This window comes from Capricornis sumatraensis, chromosome 2 (genome assembly GCF_032405125.1).
Source record: "Capricornis sumatraensis isolate serow.1 chromosome 2, serow.2, whole genome shotgun sequence".
Lineage (NCBI taxonomy): Eukaryota > Metazoa > Chordata > Mammalia > Artiodactyla > Bovidae > Capricornis > Capricornis sumatraensis.
This window is the reverse complement of record NC_091070.1, coordinates 132,744,378-132,770,927: the sequence shown is the minus strand read 5'-3', so window position 1 is coordinate 132,770,927 and position 26,550 is coordinate 132,744,378. Positions and strand designations below refer to the sequence as shown.

The 26,550-nt window shown below is 49.5% G+C and overlaps 1 protein-coding gene across 2 annotated transcripts in view; it reads right to left on the bottom strand.

Moving 5' to 3' along the window:
- The window catches only part of KCND3 (potassium voltage-gated channel subfamily D member 3), a 214,903-nt gene continuing 188,353 nt past the window's right edge, over nucleotides 1-26,550 (bottom strand). The window contains exons 2-7 of one of the 2 annotated variants that reach the window (XM_068963745.1): nucleotides 12,221-12,383; nucleotides 4,750-4,851; nucleotides 4,330-4,419; nucleotides 2,773-2,829; nucleotides 1,137-1,384; nucleotides 1-202 (exon numbers count right to left, since the gene is read on the bottom strand). In XM_068963745.1, the coding sequence (XP_068819846.1) occupies nucleotides 1-202; nucleotides 1,137-1,384; nucleotides 2,773-2,829; nucleotides 4,330-4,419; nucleotides 4,750-4,851; nucleotides 12,221-12,383 (862 nt within the window). The remainder of the gene's footprint in view (nucleotides 203-1,136; nucleotides 1,385-2,772; nucleotides 2,830-4,329; nucleotides 4,420-4,749; nucleotides 4,852-12,220; nucleotides 12,384-26,550) is intronic. The other variant, XM_068963746.1, reaches the window with a different exon arrangement.

Genomic DNA, 26,550 nt, shown 5'->3' with positions numbered 1-26,550 from the left:
TTACAAGGCAGAGACCTTGACAACATTGCTGGCTATGGAAGGAATGTTCGTGTTGGGGCCCGGGCTGGCAGGGGGTGGCCGACTTTCGCCTTCTGGGGTTAGTGCTGGGGGAGTGGGGATGCTGATGATGGCTGTGGTGATCTGGGATGTTTTGCAGTTTGGTCTCAGTCCGTCATCTGCTTTCAAATTAAGGCTGGAACGACTGGGATAAAAAAAAGAGTGAGTTGATGATGGTTCATCTTGCTAGTGTCCCAAAGCTTCTGTGACCCTCTACATGTCTAGCTTATAGTAACTAGGAGGTGGTTTGGGTGTCCCTCCATCTCTGCTTTTGGTATTTGGCCTGTAATTATACATTCTGATGATTATTCCTCAACTACCCCAAATTGCAAAAGTCATGCATATTGGGCTTTGGAATTCAGCGTATACATTTTCCCCTCCAGTGTACTATTTTCCTATCATTTGTATCACTTGATTTTACTTCCCCTGACTTCCTTGCAGTTCATTGGAGGTAGTGGGAAGTGGCCTAAATATAAGCAGAGTCACTTTGTGATGCAAAATCAGCCTGGGATAAGCCATGTCTAATACCATTGTGAAAATTGCTTTCTTGAGAAAACAGTCCATTCTCTGCAGCAGGGAGGTCATTTTTGGATTTTTGTTGTTACTTGTTTCTCATATCTAACCCCGCCCCCCGCCCCCCGCTCCTCACCCCCTACCCCCCAACCCCTGTCCACTGGGCCTAAACATTGCCATAGTATCCTAAGCATAGGAGGGGCTTTTGGGCTAACTTGCAAGTATGAGAAGGAAGGTGGGGGAGGCCCTTGCATTAGATATTGGGGAGGGAGGGCCAAAGACCCCAGGGTTCTCCTAACGTGGAGATGGCATCACTCTCTGAGAGTGAAAGTGAAAGTCACTCAGTCGTGTCCGACTCCTTGTGACCCCACGGACAATACAGTTCATGGATTTCTCCAGGCCAGAATACTGGAGTGTGTAGCCTTTTCCTTCTCCAGGGGATCTTCCCAACCCAGGGATCAAACCCAGGTCTCCCGCATTGCAGGCAGATTCTTTATCAGCTGAGCCACAGGGAAGCCCAGGGAGCGCCTAAAAGCCTCAGGGAGCGATGGATGGGAGCCACCCACCTGGTAGTGAGGGAGGGCTGCTCACTGCCCTGGATGTGGATCGTGCTGAGCTCTTGCATGCTGCGCAGGCGGGTGGCCGGCAAGTTGGAATTGGGCAGGTGTGTGGTTTTCTTACTACGACGGGAGCAGCAGGTGGTCGTGAGGCCTGGGTGGCTGGACAACGAAGGACTCCGTGTGGACGGGTAGTTCTGCATTGAACTCTCCATGCAGTTCTGCTCAAACATCTGCTCATCTATGAACTCGTGGTTCTGTGGGAAGCAGAGGGAGAACAGGTAAGAGACAGAGATAGGAAGTGGGGGCGGGAGCGGGATGAGCTCCAGCACTCTGCCTGGCTCTGTTCTGGGCCTTGAGAGGAGGGTGCCCAGCTGCCTGGAGCACCAAGAAGCATTCCGGACCTGGGGGTGTCCCATAGGCATCGAAGGAAGGAAGAGATTCCCATGGGCAGCCCTGGTCATCAGACTGAAGGGCGGAGACTGCAGTCATGAAATCACAATGTTTCCTGTACTTCATCTATGGCTTTGGCTGAAGGGATATAGAGGGATGTGGAGGGATTTCGTGGCATCCTCAGAGCTGAAGCAAAGACTTGCTGGACTTTGTAGGCTTTGACAGGATTCCCCCCAAGTGGCAGCAGGCAAGGAGTCCCTGACTATGAGTAGTGGGTGTGCTAGGTTGTCTTTTTCTGGCTTTACTGGGTGAGATCCTTATGAATCCTGGGTAAGCATGAGACAAGATTTTAAAGGCATTGAATTATTCACAGAATTGGGAGAGCTTTGCTCTTGAAGGCCAATGGGGTCACAATGTCAGAGTTATCGTTTCTTTTGATGATTGATTTTTTCCCACCTGGTTATGGGTTGAAGTGAAAGTCGCTTAGTTGTGTCCGACTCTTTGTGACCCCATGGACTGTAGCCTGCCACGTCCATGGGATTCTCCAGGCGAGAATACTGAAGTGGGTTGCCATTCCCTTCTCCAGAGGATCTTTCCAACCCAGGGTTCGAACCTGGATCTCCTACGTTGAAGGCAGACTCTTTACTGAATGAGCTGCCAGGGAAGCTGGTTATGGAGTATGGCTCTTTAATACACCTAAAGGCACAGGATTCCCTAGGTCAAGTGTCAGCACGGGGAGGGGATGCTAACAGACTCCCAACGGAGGCCATCCCAGGATAGGGTGGACCACAACCCAGGATGACTATAATATGGTTGTTTGGCCAAGGTGACTAAACATCTATGGCATGAACAGTCTGGCCAAAGCTGCCAGAGTAAGGAGAAAGTCTAAAGAGAAACAGCATGAGAACAGAGTTCAGAGAGAGACCAGCCCCGGCATTCGATACCAGGAGTTCCCGTGGAGTTGGGGGTGGGGGCATAGACAGACGTGGCACATGGACACTCACAGGATACCAACACTGGTTCCATGTCCCACCACCCCTCCAACCCCTGGGGAGGTCCAAAAAGGGAATCAGAAAGGCACAAGAAAACTGGAAGCCTGAGCTGGTACTGGGTGTGACAGCAGAGGTGGGATAAGCCCCAGAAGAATCAACAGCGCATGCAGAGAACCAGACCAGGGGGTAGAAAGAGGAGACTCCACAGACCCAGAGGAATCAGAGAGAGAAACATCAATCAAAGTTTTAAAAAGTTATACCTTGATGGTGGAGGTTCGTACAGATAACAGGGGATCATCCACAAGATAGGACAACCCCTACAGGACAACATGCCAACAGAAGATAAAAACACCATTGATTGTACATTCCAGCATTCCCAAGCTCAGTTCTGACATTCAGTCTCTCAATCCCAGCATTCCACCCTTGCTCCCCGCATTCTTCCTCCTTGTCCCAGCATTCCACCCCTGGAGTCCAACATTCCTCCCCTAAAACCCAGCATTCCATCTTTTAATCCCAATATCCCCCCACCCCCAATCCGACATTCTTTCCCCCAAATTTGGCATTCCACCCCTTCAATGCCAGCATTCCATCCCTCAATTCCAAGATCTCATTTCTTCAATGCCAACATTCCATCCCCTCAAACCCAATATTAAATTTCACCCATATCTTTTCAACTTACACATTCCACCCAGCACATGCAACTTGGAAAGGGCAGTTGGGTCCAGGCCTATTTCTTTGGCAAGCTCTGAATCTTTGAGAAAAATTCTAGATATGCATATACAGTTCTTGACTCTATGAAATATTTGATAAATCCTGGAAACTAGGGTTTTCAAAGTCCCTTCCCACCTTGGAAGTCCTCACTGGGTTCAACTGCCATCCAGTGTCTCCCTTTGTCTCATCTAAGAGTCATCTAATATCTGTTCCTCCCACATCTGGGAGGCCAGGATATGGAATATTGAGAATTAGAAAGTTCCCTCCTTAGTGTGCTGAGCCCTGACTTTGGGCTTTTTGGGGAGGGAGATCCTAGAAAGAAACAGCAAAGTTTCCCTTTGTCCCTCTTTGGTTGTCCAGCCTGACTTCTCCTCCCTCCCCACTATTTCTAACACTTTTTGCCAAGGGTCCAGGGTTGGCCCCACTGCCCTTCTTTTCAGCCTGTTGGTGAGGCACAAGCATCATTCCACATTCCAGCTGGGGCACCCTAAGCCATAACTCTATTTTAACAATAAGCCTTTCAGAATTTGAATTCCCTGAGAATCGCAGGGTGGTACTGTGATGGGGTGGTACTGGTAAAATCCCTGGCTAGAGCAATATAGGCACTGCCTCTTTCATTCACTGTCTCCTGTTTCAAGTGGAGTGGAGGGAGCAGAGGGACCCACAAATTCCATCCATGTAGCCCCAGGGTTGGGACAGAAGTTGACGTTCTTCTCTGCTGTCCTGTAGCAATCTATTATAAATTCAGCCCTACTTTTGAAGAGTGATGCCCATCAGAACTGAGAAACTGGTAGACACAGGCCTTAGGCCTCAGTAACTAAGAAATGGGCATGGGGATGGAGATAGAGGGGTTGTGTGGAAAGTCCAGGGGAATGGCCTCCTCTGTGCCACTGCAGGGCAGAGCTCCTGAGTCAGAAGGGTCTTCCTTCTGAGGGTTGACAGAGACCTCACTTCTACTCTTTTGATCTAAGGGGACAGACTTTGACTTCTGAAGCTTGGCCCAGGGTGAGGATGTGGGCATAGAGTTCACACTCAGTAAGTTCTGACCGTAGAGAAGGGTCAGGGGTCAGGGATGAGAAAGGAGGTGGCACTGGGCTGGGACTCACAGTGGTTTTTTCCAGGCAGTGCAGCAGGTGATGGTGCTGGCTCTCGATGAGTGAGGTTGTCTTGCCCACGTGCTCCTCTTCTGGGGTGCCCTAGGAAGAAAAGAAGAGACACTGAATGTAAAGTGGGTGGCTCTCCTTCTCTCCATCTCCTTCATTTGTCCACAGAAGGGAGTACGGACCAGAAAAATCTGGAGGAACCAAATTTTAGGGTCACTCTAGAACAAGTTAGCCTTTGGCTAGGAGGACCTAAGCTAAAGCTGGCTTAGGGATATAATGATAACCCTATGGAAGAGGTATGTGGAGAGGGCTGCTACCGGAGGAAAGTTTGGGGCTTTGGGGCAGAAGTGCTGGTGCCCCCAGGAGAGAAACCAAGTTCATCCTCCCTTCCACCTCCTGGCCCCAGGTCCTCTGGGCACCTACCATCAGCTCCAGTGCTTCGTTGAGAAGTCCGTTGCGCTTGCTGTGCAGGTAGGCGTTGGAGCTGCCAGTTTTGGCCACACGGATCCTGGCAAGGCGGGCCTTCTGTGATTGACAGAAATGATAAAAGAGTGAGAGCGACTATTACTCATCAAAGTCCTCCCTCCTTCCCCCAAATTTCATGACCTTTATCCACTCAGTATTGCATCAGGGTATTTCTCATCTCCAGACTGCAGGCTCCTGCAAGGAGCACATGTTAGAGCTCCCTGATTCTCTCCTAGGGTCCAGTGCTTCTGCTTGTATTCAGCAGGTGCCCAAATACCAGTTAATTAGGAGAAAATCAGGAAGTGTGTACATGTGGCCCTCAACTCCTCCCCGTCTTTCTATTTTTTCCTTAGCATTCATTACTAAGGTAGTATATGTTGTATATAGTTATCTTGTTACTGTCTCTCTCCCCCACCAGAATGTAAAGCTCCTCAAGGTCTGGCTAATACATGTGGAATCTAGAAAAATGGTACAGATAAACCTATTTGCAAAGCAGAAATAAAGACACAGACAGAGAGAACAAACGTATGGACCTCAAGCAAAGGAACAAGGGGGTGGGATGAATTGGGAGATTTAGGAGTGACATGTGCACACCGCTGTGCCTGGAATGGATAACTAGTAAGAGCCTGTGGGGGCTTCCCAGATGGTGCTATTAGGAAAGAACCCACCTTCCAATACAGGCAACATAGAGGGTTCTATCCCTGGGTCGGGGAGAGCCCCTGGAGGAGGGTATGGCAACCCATTCTGGTATTCTCGCCTGGAGAATCCCATGGACAGAGGAGCCTGGTGGGCTACAGTCCATAGGGTCGCAAAGAGTCAGACATGACCGAAGCGACTTAGCATGCATGGACACAAGATCCTATGGTATAGAGCGGAGAGCTCTACTCAATGCAATGTGGTGACCTAGATGGGAGGGGCATTCAGAAGGGAGAGGAAATGTATATACAATTGGGTGATTCACTTCACTCTACAGCAGAAACTAGTTACAATGCTGTAAAGCAACTATACCCCAATAAATAAAAAAACAAAGTCCTCAAAGGTAGCAGTTTTTGTTTTGTTCACTGATATCTCTCCAGTGCCTGCTGCAGCTGCTGCTGCTAAGTCGCTTCAGGTGTCCGACTCTGTGCGACCCCAGAGACGGCAGCCCACCAGGCTCCCCCATCCCTGGGATTCTCCAGGCAAGAATACTGGAGTGGGTTTCCATTTCCTTCTCCAGTGCCTAGCAAGTTGTAAATCAATAGATGAATTTACAATTTCATGTCTGTCTCTATAGGCCTGTTTTGTTGTGCATGTCTATGGGAACAAATGTAGATGCGTGTATGTGTGACCAGGGGCCCAATGTGGGTGAGAGAGGGGAAGATGGAACATATTTCCATACACCGCCCTGGCTTGAGCTATGTTAGTTGCTCAGTCGTGTATGACTCTTTGCGACCCCATGGACTGTAGCCTGCTGGGCTCCTCTGTCCCCAGAATTCTCCAGGCAAGAATACTGTAGTGGGTAGCCATTCCCTTCTCCAAAAGATCTTCCTGACCCAGGAATCAAACCTGGGTCTCCCCCACTGCAGACAGATTCTTTCCTGTCTGAGCCGCCAGGGAAGCCCCAGCCTTAGCTATGGCACCGGAAGTCTCCCCAGCTCCATCCTGGGAGGCCTGTAGCAGTATCCCACAGGAAGACTGCATGGGACCTCAGCCATGCATGCTCCTCTCTCCTGCTCGCAGAGGCCGTGGGAGAGGCGGGACATGCCGCATAGGCTGGCTTCTCTTCTCCTCCCCAATAAACATAATCGGTGTCGCCATGACAGCAGCACAATCACAGAGTGAGGCCTAAAAGGAAAGAGGCTTCGGGAGGGAGAAGGGACGGGTAGAGGGCTTCCTGCTGGTTTAAAAACATGCAGCTTCACGTTTGGGCTCTTGTGGATCTAGACCCAGCTCCAGGAAGCTGAGGAGCCCACGTGGACTAACAGCCCTCTTCTAGGCCGGAGGGGTCCTTCCTCCTGCCTCGGGGAAAATCCACACTTAACTTCAGCATAGACTCTGAACAGAGGTGCCCTTGAAAGACTGTGGTGATTTTCATTTGTTGTCACCTTCTCCCCAGGGTGGGCAAGTGTCCTCTCAAGTGTCCTGCTGGCCTGGCTCATCCACTAAAAGGAGGCCAGGGACTTGGCTTCTGGCTCTCAACAGAAGCACAGAGAACACATGATACCTATTGTGTTCTGGGAAGCCCCCTTGTGGCCAGTATGTGCTTGCAGGGACAAGTCAACGACCTTCTCTGGTTTCTAAATATGGGGAAGAGGTCAGCACTTGAGCCTGGAAGATCTGCCTGCAAATCTAAGAAAGAACTCTCCTCTAGATCGAGAATGAGAAGAGGAAGCTGGGAGAGAAAGGGCACTAAGCAAGCCCCTCATTCCTCTTCTCTCTGAGCAAAGAACATACATTCAAGCTGCAGGACAGTTCTCCCAGGGATGCAGCTCCACCTCTCCCCTCGGTTCCATGTCTGCATTCTCGCAAGTCCTCCATCATTGGAGGATGTGCTGTTATTGTTTTGGGTGAGTGCTGGGTGTTGAGAGCCGCGTATGGAAATCCAATTGTGTCAAGCTCATTATAGCCTTATATAATTTGATTGCACCACTTAGAGCCAGACCTTTCTTGTATCTGGGCTCTGTCTTCATTACTTTCTTGAGATGAAAGATTCTCCTGCTCTCCTCTGTGGCACTTCTTTTAATCTTATCTTACCCTGGGCTCTATTAAAGCAACAGATTGTCATATCAAATGCACTATATCGTTTAATCATTTCCCACACAGGATAAAGAGGTCTGCAATGTATTTACAGAACCCTACCCAGCACATGTAATTTGGTGAGGACTTTTGGCTTGACTTTGAGCTCCTGAGGGCCAGAGTCTGTGATTTATGCATATTTTTATCTTAAGCACCTAGCACAGAGCCTTGCACTGAGTATTTGCTCAAGTGAGGCTTGTGATGGCCCAGGAAGATGATCCTACACAGTTGGCCAGAAATCCACATTGAAAAAGCCGCTGTGATGGACTCAGTCCTTGTGTGGGCTGGTCAGCCTCCCTCTCTTCTATGGCCAGAAGTACAGTGTGAGAGTTAAAAGAATGTGGAGATCATCTAGGCTGTTTTAAAGACAAAGAAATGGGGAAAAAAAAAAAAAGACAAGGAAATGGAGGATGTGAGGGGTGAGGGGAAGGGACTTTTTCAGGGCAAGACTTCAGCTCAGATCTTCCAACCTTCAGGCCATTGCTGTTTCCATAACATCCCTCTTCTTCCCTACATTTCAGCTCCATTCAGGCAAATTTTAACCTGATGAACAAAGCCCCAAACTTGCATTTTCAACAGCTGTGGAGATTCCAGGTTTGGAGGAAAGGTCAGGATGGAGGATCCTGCCACCCTGGGGACAGTTCCTGGTACAGGCTAATAAGCTCAAGAATTCTGTGGGCCCCTAGAAGCCTTTCACAATGAAACACTTCCTAGCTGTCTGGCTGCCCGGTGTCCCTGGAGCGTGAGTATCGACATCTCTGCCCTGGGAGAGGCAGAAGAAGGAGAAAGAGAGAGGACTGGAAAAGCCGAAAGAGACCATGGGCAATTGCACTCTTAAACATTTATCTCAGAGAAAAGTTTTATTCCCACACAAACCTGCAAGTGGCTGTTAACAGCAGCTTTACTTATAATAACTCAATGTCCCTCAGCATGCAAATTGTTAATCATAACTGGGATGAACCCATACCAGGGAATACTACTCAGCAAGGAAAAGGAACAGACTACTGATTCACCTGACTTGGGTGAATCTCGAGGAAATTACAACAAAATGGGAAAAGCCAGTCTCCAAAGGTTACCTGCTATATAAGCCCATTGATATGCCATTTAAAAAATGAAAACATTTTATAAAGGGAGGACAGATAAATGGCTGCCAGGGTTTAGAGACAGGGTGGAGGGGTGTTGGGGGGAGTGGTTGTAAGAGATACAGTGGAAGGGATCCTTATGGTGTTGAAACTGTGTGGCATCTTGACTGAGGTGGGGGATGTGTGATCTCGCACAGGTGATAAAACCGTATAAAACATCACACAGAGGCACGCGTGGGTGCAAGCAAAACTGGGAAAGTCTGAATAGGCTTGGTGGGTTGTAGCTATGTCAATGCCCACGCAATGGATAAGACAATTTTCTAGCTACATGTGCATCTATAATTACTTCAATAAAAATCCCCACTCAGATGTTCCCCTCTCTGTCCACTGCCTCCTCAGTTGATCGGCTCACCTGGCTTAGAGGAGCCAGTCTCTGTAGCAAAGAGTCATGGAGTCATTTCAGCAATAAGTAAGTGTTAATCACTCAGTCGTGCCTGACTCTTTGTGACCCCATGAACTGCAGCCCACCAGGCTCCGCTGTACATGAGATTTTCCAGGCCAGGGATACTGGAGTGGGTTGCCATTTCCTTCTCCAGGGGATCTTCCCAACCCAAGGATTGAACCTGGGTCTGCTGCACTGCAGGCAGATTCTTTACCGACTGAGCTACAAAGGAAGCCCTGCTGCTGCTGCTGCTGCTGCTGCTAAGTCACTTCAGTGTGTCCGACTCTGCGTGACCCCATAGACAGCAGCCCAACAGGCTCCCCCGTCCCTGGGATTCTCCAGGCAAGAACACTGGAGTGGGTTGCCATTTCCTTCTCTAATGCATGAAAGTGAAAAGTGAAAGTGAAGTCGCTCAGTCGTGTCCGACTCTTTGCGACCCCATGGACTGCAGCCTATCAGGCTCCTCCGTCCATGGGATTTGCCAGGCAAGAGTACTGGAGTGGGGTGCCATCGCCTTCTCCGAGGGAAGCCCTAATCCCAAGCAAATCAGTCATGATGGGAAAGGATGACAACTTTTTGGTCCTTTCTTTTCCATCTGAGGCACATGGGCTAGTGCTTACCCTCATGACTCCTGAGTATGTGGTCTGAGCTGAGACCTGTTATCAGCAATCCTGACCTCCTTCCTGGCCCATCTCTCCACTCCCTACTGAGTCCCCTGACCTGCCTGCCTTGCCTCACTACTGTGATAGACCTGGGGCTGGAAGCAAGCAGTGTTCTTGTGTTGTCTTTTTCCCCTTCTCACAAGAAGCCCAAGGTGAAAGAGACAGAGCTGAGTGGACCATGAGGAGGGACAGTATCCAGGCAACATGAAAATACTATGAATATTTACTTTTATTTACTCCCTCTTAGAGGGAGAGCAAAGAGGGAGCAGGAGGAAGGAAGAAGAGGGAGGGACTCTCATCCTGAGGGGCTAGAAGGAAGAAGACGCCCAAGCTGATTCCTTGTGTATCTTAATCACATGGGATGAACTCTGTAAAGTTGTGTGGAGAAATGGCCCCCACAGCATTCTTTGCAGAGGGCAAAATGACAGCACACATGATACTCTAAGAAGCAGGTAAGGGCATGAGTACAGAAGGGAAGGGAGTGCAGGGGCGGCTGAAGCCCTGCTTGAGTGGGGCTGCTGTGGGCTGGTGTGAGAGCTGAGGATTCCAGGAAACTTTCTGCTCTTCAAAAACCCTGTGTCAGCCCTGGTGGATGAGGTGGGCAGTGAGGGATGGGGTTGCCATTGCTATAGGACCCCTGGCCCTTCAGGGCTTTAGGCTCCCTGATTTGGAAAGGAGATCCCAGTTTCTTCCTGCCCCCTTTTTAAGGACAGCATAATAAATGTAGATATTGTTCACACTTGCCAGCTGACTTGAATGGGGAAACAGATAAGACTTCTATTTTGGGGCTGGCTCGCAGGGGATGGGGGTGGGGAAGCCCTGACCTTGGGTGAAGAGGTAGAAACTGGTGCTGGAGGGGATAGAGAGGACTGCAGATCAACCCAAGGCAGGCTGACAACATCACAGACCCCAGTCAGGATAAGTCAAAGTATGTCACTGCACAGGCAGAGTGAGACCGTAGGGCAAGGAGGTGACCACAGGGGCACACAAAAGGGGAGATGTTGTAAGTGGGGACCAGCGGGATTTATTATATAACTATGTGATATATATTATTAAGTATGGTGGTGGTTTAGTCGCTAAGTTGTGTCTTACACTTGCTATCTCATGGACTATAGCCTGCCAGACCCCTCTGTCCATGGGATTTCCCAGGCAAGAATACTGGAGTGGGTTGCCTGGATCGTCATCTGCTTCTCCAGTGGATCTTCCCGACCCAGAGGTCAAACCTGGGTCTCCTGCATTACATGTAGATTCTTGACCAGTGAGACACCAGGGAAACCCCCACTAAGTATTGTTACATGCAAATCATTACACATTTCAGAGCTAACTTTCATGAACTTTGAGACTTCGTTTCAGTCAGCACACACAGATGTGTTCTGAAATTCTGGATCCCTCTGATATGTCAAGGAAGCCCTGCCACTGGGGGGTTATCTCTGCAAAAGCAAGGCCAGGAGAGAGGCTCACATGGTGAGGAAGTAACCCAGCTGCACACACAGGGCCTGGCACAGAGTAGGTGCTCAGTAACATGTGTGGAATGAATAAATGAAGAAAGAATACAATAAGGACATAAGCGACAATTTCAGGTCCCCCCACTCCATTGTACCCAGAAAGGCTTTGATGGTACCCACACCCCCACCCCACCCCACCCCACCCCACCCCTGCCCTCGGAGGTTGAGATGCTGCTGAAGGGGGAGTATTTCAGCCTAGATCAGAAGAGAAAGGAAAAACTGCTCCCTGGGTCCAAGAACCTTCACCAGCCAGATGTTCAAAAAATGCAGGTGAACTGGCTCAGAGGGTGAGGTGGAGGCCGCTCAGGAAAGGAGGCTTCTCTCTGGGCACCAAAACCTTCAGGGATCTTTCCTCATCCTGTTGATCCTGCCCAGCCTCCCTAAGGCGTGCTCACTGGACATGACTGGAAACCTTTCCAGGACCCACGCTCAGTCTCCCGACTGTCAAGGGCAGTGCTATGCCCTATCCTACGCTACCCTGAGGTGACTAAAGCCCGCTGTGCAATTTGTCCGTGAACTCAATGGCCTCAGAATGTTCTCCTTTCAGAGTATTCATGCTTCTTTTTAGCAATTTATTTCTGTCCCTCTGCTTGGCATAGGCCATCACAGGGCACTGAGAAGCGACTATGCTCCCCAGCGAGCTCTTGGCTGTGGAGGGGAGCCCAGGCACTGCCCAGCGTTGGTAGCTGTGGTCTAGGAGGGGCGGCCAGGGCCCCAGGAAACTGCACAGAATGCCCACAAGGAGACCACTGGCTTGTGGGCAGCTGAGAGTTTGCGGCCTTGCGCAGCTGACTGTGGGTGGCGTGCAGGACGCTGGTAGGTGCGAAGGCACCTAGGGGTGCTTACCTTCCAAAGCCAGAGGCCGTCTGTGCAGGGACTCTCCCAGGAGCTCTGTGTGGCAAAGGGAAAAGGCCAAGGGCACCCTCTCGGTGTGGCCTACCCGCTTCCGGGTCTGAGGCTTACCTTCTGTGCCCTGCGTTTATCCGCTCTCTGATTCTGGTGGTAAATCCGGCTGAAGTTGGAAACGATCACAGGGACCGGCAGGGCAATGACGAGGACACCGCTCAGTGAGCAGATGGAACCGAAGATCTTTCCTGCAATCGTCTTGGGCACCATGTCTCCATATCTGAAAGACGAAGACAAGCAGGTATAAGGAAGAGGGGTCATTTGGGAAACAATCAGGCTCCCCTGCTAATCATTCACCCAGTCATTCATTCATTCATCTGACAGTTCTTTAGGTGCCTGCTATGTGTCAGGTACTATGATATGCTCTGCGAGTGAACAAAACAGACAAGGTCCTTATGTTCACAGAGCCAGCATCCTTCCAGGGGAAGACCATAACACTTAAGTGAATATATAAAAATATTGCAACTTCTGGCTGTTTCCAGGGAGAGAATAGAGATAGTGCAGTTCAGGGTTGAGGGAGAGTGGTCAGAAAGGCCTCCCTGAGGAGGTAACATTTAAGCTAAGACCTGAAGGTAAAGAATCCAGGCATGCCACACACGTGGGGCAGAGCGTACCAGGCAGAGGGAACAGACAGGACGGAGGCCCTGAGGTAGGAAGGGGCTTGGCCTGTCTAGGAGCAGTGAAAGGGCCATCAGGACTGGCACACAGGGGAGGTGGGGAGTTCTACACAAGGAGACTGAGGCAGCAGGTGGGGGCCAGGCAGGGCCGACCATGCAGGGTCCAGGGGCCCCCGACGAGGAGCACGGGCTCCATCCCAAGTGCAAAGAGGAGCCATGGACAAGTTTCAAGCAGAACAACACGATTTCTCTTATGGTAATAAAAATAACAAAGAATAAACCGCCTTCTATTTATGTGAAAGCTTATAATTTACAAAGCACATTTACACATTTGACTCACAGAAGCTCCACAAACCCTGTGAACTTGGAACCTTGATCATCGCTGGACAGATGCAGGAATCAAGGCTCAGAGGCATGAAGTAGATTGCTCATGTTTGGGTACAGCTGGGAGCAAAACCCACACCTCCTGCTTTCTCCTCTTTTCACCTCATCCCACTGTCTTAAAGGGGTCTATGAGTTCCAAAACTCAGCCCCTTAAGCTGTGAAGCCACTTTGGGACAGTGCCAGCCCGTCTCAGAGCTCAGAGAAACTCTCCTAAGTACTTCACACCCTGGCAGCCACCCCCTGGGACCGGCTTGGCCTGGCTCCTGCTCAGCCCCAGGCAAACAGGCCAGAACCTTCTCCTCCAATCAATAAGATACGCTCAGCTGCAGTTAAGTGTTTAGCCTCTTCTTTACTGAGATCATTTAAAGGCCACGTTAAGTAAAGAACTGTGATGACTCCTTTGGCCAAAGCCAGAACCACCACCTCTCCCCACCTCTGTGCCCTCTGGGTGTCCTGAGCAGAAATAGCCTTAGGGTGACCTGGAATTGTTGCTGCTGAAATTGTGAGGCTCCAAGTCACTTGTCCTGAAGGACCCAGGTGTCCTGGGGTCCAGAAAGACTGTGGAAGGCGATGGGGCCATTGCAGAACTGTGAAGTTCTCACCCCTAACCCTAAGGGCTTGGTCAGAGGTGTGCCATGGTTGACACATACTTGGATGAATGGCCCCATTTAAGCTTCTCCACATGCTTCTTCCTTCTTCTTCAGTGTCAAGGCCCTTTGTTCTGCCTCAAGCTGTCTCGGTCACACTACTGAGAGCTCCTTTGGGAGCACTGATACTAGGTTTGCCTTCTCTGCCATGATGCTCAGGAGTGGCTTCCAGTGAAGCGGTCCAGATCCTGGCTCTGATAAGACTCCCCTAGCTCCACCTGACGGAGAAGGCAATGGCACCCCACTCCAGTACTCCTGCCTGGAAAATCCCATGGACAGAGGAGCCTGGTGGGCTGCAGCCCATGGGGTCGCTAAAAGTCTGACACGACTGAGCGACTTCACTTTCACTTTTCCCTTTCATGCATTGGAGAAGGAAATGGCAACCCACTCCAGTGTTCTTGCCTGGAGAGTCCCATTGACAGCGGAGTCTGGTGGGCTGCCGTCTATGGGGTCGCACAGAGTGGGACACGACTGAAGCGACTTGGCAGCAGCAGCAGCAGCTCCACCTGAAATCACAGTGTGACCTTAGGAGAATGTGACTATGGGCCTCAGTTTCCTTGTCTCAAAAATGAAGATTATAAGTAACCTAGGTCATAATTCTATTGTGACATAACTCTATTGTATTTGTTGTTGTTGTTTAGTTGCTGAGTCATGTCTGACTCTTTTGTGACCCCATGGACTGTAGCCTGGCAGGCTCCTCTGTCCATAGCATTTCCCAAGCAAGAATATTGGAGTAGGTTGCCAGTTCCTTCTCCAGGGGATCTTCCTGACTCAGAGACTGAACACGTCTCCTGTGTGGTAGGTAGATTCCTAACCACTGAGCCACCTGGGAAGCCACGCTGTGACGTGTACAGCTCTACAAACAATAAATACATTTACTTTTACTTAGGCATTCTGAAGGAGAAGGCGATGGCACCCCACTCCAGTACTCTTGCCTGGCAACTCCCACGGACAGAGGAGCCTGGTGGGCTGCAGTCCATGGGGTCCCGAAGAGTCGGACGCGACTGACCGACTTCACTTTCACTTCTCACTTTCATGCATTGGAGAAGGAAATGGCAACCCACTCCAGTGTTCTTGCCTGGAGAATCCCAGGGACGGGGGAGCCTGGTGGGCTGCCGTCTATGGGGTCGCACAGAGTCGGACATGACTGAAGCGTCTTAGCAGCAGCAGCAGCAGCAGCAGACATTCTGAAAACCATGGTCTCTGTTGCTGATGAGCTGATTGTTCCAAGTTCTAACCATCCGAGTGATGAAGAAATTTTTAGATAACATGATTGATAGGTGGATATTGGGTACATGACCATGGGTGAAAATGAGGCATGGTGGGAGTTTGTAACAACAGTGTCAGGAAGGCTATATTTCAGTGACTGAGGTTGTGAAAAGTGCTAAGAACAACAGGGAGGTTGTTTTCGCCACTGGAAGGAAAGTTACTCATCTGCTGGGCAGATGGTCTGCTGGAAACAGACGATAGAGAGAAAGCTGACCAATGCAACTCCCATGCACTTTCTGCCTTCTCCACAAAGAAGAACCTGCTTTATCTCGGGAAGGCAGGGACAAATGTGGAAGAAAAGTATCCAGAGCTTGAAGCAGGGGAGTGGAGAGCAGGCAAGTGGCCAGCTGTCTTCAGTGGATTCCCATCACAGGCCCACCCAGATCCTACCCCAGGAGACAGGAGGAATGTGCAGATGGTGTTATAGAGCCACTGCTCACGATGGCTGAGAAATCATGATGTCGCAGAGAAATACCAGGAGGCTAAAGGCTCAGTCTCTTTAAAGAAGGGGAAAGGAGATCTAAGGAGCCACAGACCAGCAGGCTTGGTGTCCGCCGATTCTGTCAACCAATTGCTGGCAGAATTTGAGAGTGGATTATTACGCGGACAGCTTGCGAGCACTTGGAAAATAGGCTGCATTGGTTCACTAAGCACACATCTTGCCAGATGACCCTTATTTCCTGTTTTGAGAGGGTTAACCGGCTACAGACGTACTGCATGACTGCAGCAAGGCGTGTTCCCGCCCAGTTCCCTATATGCTGGGCGAGCTGGAGGAATGGGGAGGGGACAGCAGCGCGCCTAGCAGGCACTGAGCAACCATCTCGAGTCTTCCGACCCTTCTCAAAGATGACCAGCAATGGTCCCAGGACAGCAAAGGAAGTTTCTGGTTTTCGTGTTAGAAGGGTGTCTTTCAGTGAGAGAGTAATAAGCAAATGAAATGAAGATGGGATCTAAATTCAGGTCTCCTCTGGTGCATTCCAGAATTTTTTACCAACTCATTTCAGGCCAGAAGGAGGCAGTGTGGCCTAATGATTGAGAGAGGAGACTGGCTTCAGATCTGGGGTTGAACTAGAGCCAAATGTTACTTACCAAATAGTTAAATGTCCTTGGGGAAGTTACGTAACCTGGGCCTCTACCAATATAAATGGGTTTTATAAACCTAACTTACAAGGTTGTTGTGATAATTAATGAGATAATTCAGAAGAAGCCCTTGATGCTTTATTTGGGTAAACGTAAATTCTCTATGAGTAGCCAGTGCGGAGGGCATCCAATATTTTGCCTGCTAATATCTTACTCATTCCTAGCAACTGAAGCCCTCCTCTCCCCATTATGACATAAACTCTGTCCAGAAGAGCAGGGTTTCAGAGGAGCTGCTATATTATTACAAGCCTTCCCCAATATCCCTGCTCTCACTGGGGAGCATTTTAGAGCATTTTCAAAACCCCTAATAGAAACTTAGTACTCATCCTGCAGTGATCATTCCACACCCCACCCTTCAGCACTGGGCAACCACTAATCTACTTTTTGCCTCCATGGATTTCCTTATTTTGGACATGTGGTTACTATGTTTAGCAGTTGGAGGAACTGTACCATTTTACATGCCCACTACCAATAAATCAGTGTTCCAATTTCTCTATATCTTCACCAATACTTGTTACCCTTTGTCTTTTGATTCTAGCTGCCCTAGTAGGTGTGATGTGGTATCTCATGGTTTTTTCCTTTTTTACCTATTTTTTAAAATGGTAAAGTTAATTTACAGTGAGGTATAGCTAATGTTGGGCTTCCCTAGTGGCTCAGACAGTAAAGCATCTGTCTGCAATGCAGGAGGCCTGAGTTTGATCCCTGGGTTGGGAAGATCCCCTGGAGAAGGAAATGGCAACCCACTCCAGTATTCTTGCCTGGAAAATCCCATGGACCATAGAGCCTGGTAGGCTACCGTCCATGGGGTTGCAAAGAGTCAGACACGACTAAGTGACTTCACTTCACTCACATAGTTGCTGCTAAGTCGCTTCAGTCGTGTCCGACTCTGTGCAACCCCATAGACGGCAGCCCACTAGGCACTGCCGTCCCTGGGATTCTCCTGGCACGAACACTAGAGTGGGTTGCCATTTCCTTCTCCAATGCATGAAAGTGAAAAGTGAAAGCGAAGTCATTCAGTCATTCCCAACTCTTAGTGACCAAATGGACTGCAGCCCACCAGGCTCCTCCGTCCATGGGATTGTCCAGGCAAGAGGACTGGAGTGGGTGCATTGCCTTCTCCTCACTCACATGGTTAAGGTACAGTTAACTTACAATGTTGGATTAGTTTCAGATGTATGGCAAAGTGATTCAATTATATGTGTGTGTGTGTGTGTGTGTGTGTGTGTGTATATAATGTACATATTTCTTTTCATTCTCTTATAGGATATTACAAGATATTGAATGTAGTTCCCTGTGTTATGCAGTAGGTCCTTGTTTTTTAAATCTATTTTATGCATAGTAGTATGTATATGTTAATCCCAGACTCCTAATTTGTCTTTTCCTCTTCACCCTCCACTCTCTCTTCTATTAACCATAAGTTTGCTTTCCATGTCTGTGAGTCTATTTCTGTTTTATTAATAAATTCTTTTGTATCATTTTTTAGATTCCACATATAAGTGGTATTATATGATATTTGTCTTTCTCTGTTGGACTTACTTCACTTACTATGTTCATCTCTAGGTCCCTTTGTGTTGCTGCCAGTGACATTATTTAGTCATTTTTCTGACTGAGTAATATTCACTGAGAGACTTCACCTTCACCTTCAATATTCCATTATATATATATATATATATATGTACACCACATCTTCTTTACCCATTCGTCTATCAATGGACATTTAGGTTGCTTCCGTACCTTGGCTATTGTGAATAGCTCTGCTGTGAACACTGGAGTGTGTTCATCTTTTTGAATTAGCGTTTTCTCCAGATACCTGCCCAGGAGTGAAATTGCAGGATTACACGGTCGCCCTCATTTTAGTCTCTCACCATGAGTTTGATTTGCATTTATACTGTTGGCTGATGGTGTTGGTCAACTTTTTCCCTCCCCTGGATTTTTACCCTTGAGACCAGATCAATCTCTTTCAAAGAAGTTGAAATTCAACCTAAAAAGCTCCGGAGTTCCTGGCTGCTGTGCTTTCTGCCATGCGGAAAAGCCAGACTGTAGTTAGAAATGAAGCAGGCTGACAGTTGAAAGATATGCGAGATGACAAGGGAGACCTGGTGGAGGTCTGAGTTCCTGTTCTACTCTTTGGAGAGGATCAGCTGTACTTTTGCCTTTCCTGTGGTTAAGTTGTGCAGGCCTTCTTTTGACTCTGCACATCAGCAAGTTATTGCTTTTGCTTAACCTTCTTCCATTTGGATCCTGAGACAATGACAATGATGATGATGCTGGTGATGATGTGGCTGTGAAAGTGAAAGTGAAAAGTCACCCAGTCAGGTTCGACTCTTTGTGACCTCATGGACTGTACAGTCCATGGGATTCTCCAGGCCAGAAAACTGGAGTGGGTAAGCTGGTCCCTTCTCCAGGGGATTTTCCCAACCCAGGGATCTAACCCAGGTCTCCTGCATTGCAGGAGAATCCTTTACCAGCTGAGCCACTAGGGAAGCCCAAGAACACTGGAGTGGGTAGCTGATCTCTTCTCCAGCGAATCTTCCTGACCCAGGAATTGAACCAGGGTCTCCTGCATTGCAGGTGGACTCTTTACCTGCTGAGCTACCAGGGTTGATTATTTTTAATCAAGCTTTTCGAATTTCTAAATGACAGCACTACTATGAATTGAGGTCCTTAGGAGTCAAAAGGATTTTTAGCAGATTGTAATCATGGGTGAAATAAACCAGATTAATTTCAACAAAGATAAATGACACCACCAGACTTTTGGTTCAAATAATCAATGACTTGCATAGCTGATGAGAGAGAGTAGCTTAAAAGCCATCCAAGTTAAAAATCACTGAGGGAATTGACTTTAACACAGCCACCAGTGTAACCACAGCAGCTAAAGACCTAATGCTGCCTTGAGCTGGACTGAAGGGAACACATTGGCCAGAAAACAGGAGCGGGTGCTCGGATTCTGCTCCTTGGTGCAGACTGCTTCTCGGCTGCTGTGTGGAGTTCTGGGCAGTACGTATTCTATAGGGCAATGATTAACTGGGTCATGTCCAGACAGGAGAGGGAGAGATGATGAATTTTCTGGAATTCATAGAGGAAACAATCAAAGGAACGTGCTCATTTGGCTTAAAGAAGTAGGGATGGAGAATGGAAAGATGAGAGGGAACAGTGTACTGGGGCATATGTTAGGAACTTTGGCGTCACTGGATCACATGAAAGCCCCACCAAGTAAGGTTAATCCTCCTGAGAGATGAGAGGACAGTGAATTGTTCAAGGTCCTCAGGTAGTCAGAGGCCAGACTGCCTGGGTTAAAGCCCAGGTTGGTCTGTTTACATTGTCCTGCTCTGTCCGTCAGATCCTGCTTCTCCAGGGGAGTGGATGAGGCTGTTGCAAGGGATAGGGTGGTGGCGGGAGAAGCTCTGAGGAGCCAGCTGGAGCCTGCCCCCTTCTCAGCCATCTCTGCTCCTTCAGAGGTAGTGGCATAGCATGGTGGTTAAAAGAGTGGACTCTGAGCAGCAGCCTATCTGGGGCAAGTCCTGGTTCTATCACTTGTGAGCTGGGTGAATTTTGTGCAAATTACTTTATCTTGTTTCCTGGGACTGGTAATATAATAGTACCTACTTCACAGGGCTGTTGCGAGGGATTAGATGAGTTACCATTTGTAAAAGGCTCGATTCTGGCACATATTAAGAACTTTATAAACGTTTATTAAATAAACCCTGGGTCCAGGCCACTGCGGTTTCTAGACTGAACTTCTGTGAAAGCCCCTTAACCAGACACCTCACTTAAGCTTTGTTCTCCTTTAATTCACAAAGAACCATGGTCTTAAAATGCAGATCTAACTGTGTCATTTCCTTGCTCAAATCACTTCAATAAATGTTGATTGAATGTGTGAGTTAATGAAGAAAACATTCCTTGCAATATGGTTGCAAAGATGAAATTCCTGTTACATAGTAAACACTCATTCGGTAACAGCTATTAGGACTGTAATAATCGTGATGGGCAGCACCCTTTGTCCTGCCTGCATACCCTCCTGGGGCCCCCTGGGCAGGAACACTGAGGTGCTGGAGCTGATAGTGATTCTCTAAGTCCTTATGGCCATGATGGCCTATTTTCTCTGTGGAATTTCGAGGAAGGAAAGGGTGAAGAAAGAAAAAAACAGAAATGTCATGGCCTAGAAAAAATTTTTCTAAGCCATAGCCTTATTTTCTTTCTGTCTTTCAGGCAAATAAGGACTCCCCTCCTCCACCCCCCACCCTGGCTCTGAGGGTGGAGAAAAATAAGGGACAAGAAAAGCCTCTCCTGGAGGGGACACACCAGATACAGGGGGGCTGTGGTGCTCACCCCAGACTTAGGACCCTCACACAGTCCTCAGCTGGGGCCAAGGTGGAGCCAGCGGTCTGCCACTGACCTGGTGGGGCTATGGGCTTGCTGCTTCCCCACCAGCACATCCTCGGTAATCTGCAGTGATGTCTGGGCTGTGGCAAGAGCAGGGAAGCTTACCCTCCTAATATGGAAGGCTAATTAATTTGTATTAGGGCTTAGGGATAATTAAACTTTTTATCTGAACTTAAGCTGCGCAAACCACCCGCCTTGTACAATTAATTGCTGCCTTCATTTCCTCCTCCAGGAGCCGAGAGATAAGTGCAAGCCAAGCTCCCCTGTCTGATTCTGCCTTCCTTCCAGGTAGGGGCAAGGCTGCCCATCTTGTGGGGAATCTGTTCTTTCCTGGTGGCCAGGCCACTGCCCATCCCAGCCGCTGGGAGCTCAGTCAAGGAGGCACATCCTTGATGAACTTCTGCCGGGAGGAATTCTCTACCTCACAGCGACACCCACTGATACACCTACCTTCTCCACTGGGATGACCCTGAACTTGGCTTCTGCCTCTGTTCACCTGTGCTGGGTGCGGATGGGGGATGACAGCTGTCCTGGGGGCTGGAGTCGGGCTGAGGACAGCGGATAGAGCAGGGTGGGCTCCAGTGTGAGTTCCAGGCACTCATACCCCTGGGGCTGCCTCCCTGTCTGGAGGGGAAGGACACTGGCAGGCCACCCTGGAAGACACTGATGACACAGCCTGGCTGATAAGCTCTCCCCATGACAAACATCTGGTCAGCCTCTTTTCAAGTCCAAATCCCTGCCTGTGGAGCAGCACAGCTGTAACTTTTTTATTTGGCTCTTAAATCATGTCAGGTCCTGCAAATCCATGATCTCATTTGTTCCTCCCAGCAGCCCTAAGCAATAGATGCAACGATCACTCTCACTTTATAGATGAGGAAACCGAGGCACAGAGTGATGAAGTAATATGCTGGTAGTCATTTAGCCAGGGGCTTCCCAGGTGGTGCTAGTGATAATCTGCCTGCTAGTGCAGAAGACCTAAGAGGTGCAGGTTCGCTCCCTGGGTTGGGAAGATCCTCTGGAGGAAAGCACGGCAACCCACTCCAGTATTCTTGCCTAGAGAATCCCCTGGACAGAGGAGCCTGGTGGGCTAGTTCATAGGGTTGCAGAGTCGGACACGACTGAAACAACGTAAAACACACAGTGGTAAAGAGCCGAACTGCCAATGCAAGAGACTTAAGATGCCTGGGTGCCAGCCCTGGGTTGGGAGGATCCCCTGGAGGAAGGCATGGAAACCCCACTCCAGTATTCTTGCCTGGAGGGTCCCATGGACTGAGGAGCCTGGGGGGCTACAGTCCATGGGGTCGAGGAGTCAAACACGACTGAAGCAACTTAGCATGCACCTCTGCATTTAGCTAGCTGGTTGCAGAACTGGGACATGGATCAAGTCTCTAAGATTTCAAAGTCCCCCTCCCACCATCCCCCCACCCCGCCACTACAAGTTGCTACAGCCCAAAGTCGCAGTCCCTGAGGAATCAACATGGCAGGCAGCAGTCCAGTTGGAGAGTAAGGGCGGGACTTTAGAGGTGACCAGATCCAGGGCAGCTGCCTAACCATACCATGCCCTGTGCCACCAATTCTCAAGAAGGGGGACTTGGGAAATAAAATGAAAGCCCCATATTACTCCTCCTTCCTTACCCCATGTCCCTCCTCCCCCAGAATAAAACCACCACCTCTCTGATTATGACCCTACAGCTCAGCACTCTCCTGGGCTCACCTGCCAAGTGAGCCCCAGCAGCAAGCCCAGAGCCAAAAGGATGGGCTGGCATTTTGGAACTTTGAGGTTCCTCTGAAGACCTCGGGGAAGTGGGGTGGGGGTGTGGATGCAGAGAGGAGAGCTGAGGCTTGGAGCAGCGGAATTCAGTAATAGTTTAATTTTACTTAGCATCAATACGTGCCATTCAATCTTCATAACGACCTTATGAGGTATAATTAGACTCCTTTTTGCGATGAGGAAACCGGAGCTCAGAGAGATTAAGTTAACATGCAGAAAGCATCTTCAGCCAATCCAAGCCAGTATTCCAAAAGGTGCAGAGCGCCCTTTTCCTTGCTATACCTATTGCAGGAGAGGAGAGATAAGTCAAAGGACTTGGCTAGTTCACATGAGAAAATAACTTCAAGAAAACGGAGACACTTCCAAGGTGATGTGAGCCCAGAACCCTGCTGGGACACTCTCAGGTGCTGAGGAAGGTGTTTCTGGGTTCTGCCAGCAAAGAATCCCAGGGAAGGGGGCTGTGTGACCTCTCTAGGCCTTGCTGTGTTTGGTCTGTCCTGCAGGCTCCTGACCACTGGGGAGGCTGTGCTGATAACCTCCTTGTCTTATCACCTTAACAGCAATTTCGCTGGGGTGACAAAGTTGTTCTTCTAAGTCAGCCTTCTCAAACTTCAGTGTGCATTGGAATTGCCTACAAGGCTTGTTAAAACAGAGACCGCTAGGCCCCAGCCTCACACTTCTGATTCTGTAGATGTAGAATAAGACCTGAGAATCTATATTCTAAGCAAGCTCCTAAGTGTCACTCATGCTGGGGATCCAGGACCAAGCTTAGAGAACCCGCTGCTCTAAGCCAGCCTCTCTCCAGAGATCACAGACCTGTCAGAACTAGACAGTGGTGGCAGAACCAGACTCAGACCAGTCACTGCACCTTTACGGCTTCCTTAATAAACCTCTCAAGATGGCTGCTTTTGCCATTGGCATAAGTGTCCTCTGAGCACATCTCTCTCTGCATCCCTGGTGCCTGGCATGTTGTGTGATGCACAGTAGGGACTCAACACATAAGAGTGAATAAGAGATAAAACAACCCCTCTGGTGTGTATTCCATGGACTGTCGGGGACTCCTGGACTTACTCCTTCTGGAATCAGATTGCAAGCTCCAGGAAGGTGCAGGCTGCTCCCTCAGTACCTGTAAGTATGCCCAGCACATGGTGAGCACTCAGATATTTATTGAATGGGTGGATGGGCTATGAACAGATTAGTAATGGAACCACTGACCTCGTCAGACCAGACCAAAATCTCTAAATCCTGGGTAAAATACACTTCTGATGCATTGCTGAGTTCACCTAAAGCAGGGGAAATGTATTTCACCCCCAGTAGAAAGGACCAAAACAAAAGGGAAAATCACAGCTGGGAGGAGGGCGCAGTAGCAGAGGGAGGAGCTCTGATGCTCTGAGGACGTGTGCCAATAAGAGCCGGCGATCGGTGACCAGCCGCGGGGAACCTGAACCTTGGGCCAGTGACAGAAAGGAACTCAGAGCGTTCGGGTGGACCCAGCCCTGCACGTGGGCTGAAGTGCTTCCAAAATGGTAGTACGAGCTGGCTTTTGGGCAAACCAGATTTAAATCCTGTCCTGAGGAAAGCTTCTTTAATCCAGGCCTTTAGGATTCCTGCAGATTAAGATCATGTAAATATGAGTTTGCTTTAAAAAAGTGAGAGTCAAAGGAGGAAAAACCCCCCATAGATTTAGCCCGCTCTCTCCCACCCCCAAAACTTCAGATACTGGAATTGATAAATGCAGAAGTTACACCTGGAAATGACTTTTTTTTTTCAAAATAAAGGATGGAATCACAAAGATGAACTACAATAGAACACTATCAGAAATGACAGATACAAAAAAGAACCAAATGGGGCTTCGAGAAGTGAAAAAGTGAAATGCTAAAATTAACTATGTCTGAACACAGTGCCTTAATCCAGCTGGTTGTCCCTGACGGGCTCAGATTCCGGAGCAGACCTCCTCTCCTCAAGCTTACCCTTGAAGACCTTCATGCTGTCACTTGGTCAAAAGGCCCTCGTACCCGGGTCTATTCCTGTCATGACCGGTAGGAGGACAGTAAAGACCAAGGAGAGGCCGGCAGCAGCCTCGTCACCAAAAGAGGTGATCACTGTGGTCCAGCATGGTGCTGAGTGAGGCTTGGTTCCTGTAGAGACACAATCCCTTTTGCTCACACAGCTCCCAGGAAAGACGCACTAACTCAGATGAGAATACACAGATGAGCAGATAGCAAACCAGTGTTATCGCCAGATGGGAATGGTGCCAGCCACCTTTGCATGAAAACCAGGGAAGAAGACATAATCACAATCACTCCAGGTCTCCTGTCAATGGGAAAATATTCAGATGAAAATTGGAATTTGGTCATTTCTTGTGGCATTTCCTAAATCCCCAGTCAGCGGTTTCTGGAGCTGTGAGTGGGCTTGCTCTGAGCATGCGCTGCAAGGGCATTTATTCTTTGGAAGGAAGAAGCTGAGGGCTGAGGCCCCACCCCACCCTGCCTGGACCCAGGCCAGGGACGAGCCTTGTCAGACTTAGACGGGGCCCGTGCCCTGACTCGGGGTGCCTGGGGGCCAGGAGTCATGTCGGCATGGCCAAAGTTCCAGTCCCAATCTTGACAGGCATGTTCTCCTGGAAATGAGGCCTTGCTCATCCATCCTCCCTGGTCTCAGCGCCCCAGAGACTTGTCCCCGTTTACCCCCTCTGCACCCTTGGGAGCAGAGCTTGATAAGAAAGAGCAGCACGTGCCTCTGGTCAAACCCCGGTGCTCCCACAGAGACCCTGTCCCTCAGGCTCATGCCATCTGCTTCTCTTCCTCCACATGGCCATCCAACAGCCTTTCTCCCTGGGGCAATTTCTCAGCCTTCTGCCACCCTGGATTGGCAAGCGGTTCTCCCCAGCAAAGGGGAGCCCTAGCACAGTAAACCTTTGGTTGGCACCGGGGTGGGCTAGTATGGCAGAAAGTTGGGCTGACCTTGGGAGAAAGCGGGGTAACAAAGAGCACAGGAGAGGTGGGGGTGTGGCTGAGTCAGACTCCAGCTGGCCCTCCTAAAGAGGGTAACCGTTCAGGACAAAGTCCACAGAGGTGACGACACGCCAGGATACAGAAGCTGTGGTGGGTACGTGGTGAAGCAGATATATTCTTTTTTGGGGGCTGCACCAGGCAGTAGGTGGGAATCTGAGTTCGCCGACCACTGTGCGTCCTGCAGTGGAAGCGTGGAGCCCTAACCACCGAACTGCCGGGGAAGTCCCAAAGCAGACAAATGCTCGAGCACAGAGTATCTACGGTTGTGCAGAACTTCTCTGAAGGTCCAGTCTTTTTTGGTTTGTTTTTTGTTTTATTGGCCATATGGGACAGCATACGGGATCTTGTTTTCCCCGACCAGGGATGGAACCTGCGTCCCCTGCAGTGGAAACACAAACTTAACCACCGGACTAGGGAAGTCCCTGAAGGCCCAGTCTCGTCTCTGCCAGCACACCTCTGATTCTTTCCCCTATAGCTCCATCTGGCATGGTGGCAGGGGTAGTGACCGGGGAGGAGTGGGGGCTGCAGGACTGAGGGAAATTTAAGCCCCAGGCCAGGTCAGATTGAGTGAGGTGCTGAGTCATTTAGCCACTTGCCCCTGTATAACCATCACCGGGCTTCCCTACGCATCACAGCACTCTGCTCTCCATGACCCACTGGGTAAACCCATTCTATTTCAACTGCCCTTCCCAAGTCTTTTCTGGCCCTCCTCCCCGCTACCCTGTACGGTCTAACAGCACCTTCTTTCATCTTGGGTGTTCTCCCTTCACCTTTTCACCCATTCCCACCCTCTGAAGACCAGGGGACATTCTCTCCCATTAAGCCTCATCTGAACCACACGTCTTTCTGCTCGTTAGGTGGAAAACTCTATGAGAGTGGCCTGGCAGCATCTGGACGCACACAGCTGGTGTCTCACCAACCTGACATCACCATCTCCAAGATCGGGCTGTCCTTCTGTGTTAGCACGGTACTTCTGCCTAGTGGACACATGGCGGACTGTTCAAAGGTACTTGTGGGGGTCGTGGACTAAATTCAGTCGTCATTTCTAGGGCAAGTTACCTTGAACCTGTGTGTGTGTGTGTGTGTGTGTGTGTGTGTGTGTTAGTCGCTCAGTCATGTCCGACTTTTTGCGACCCCATGGACAGTAGCCCTCCAGGCTCCC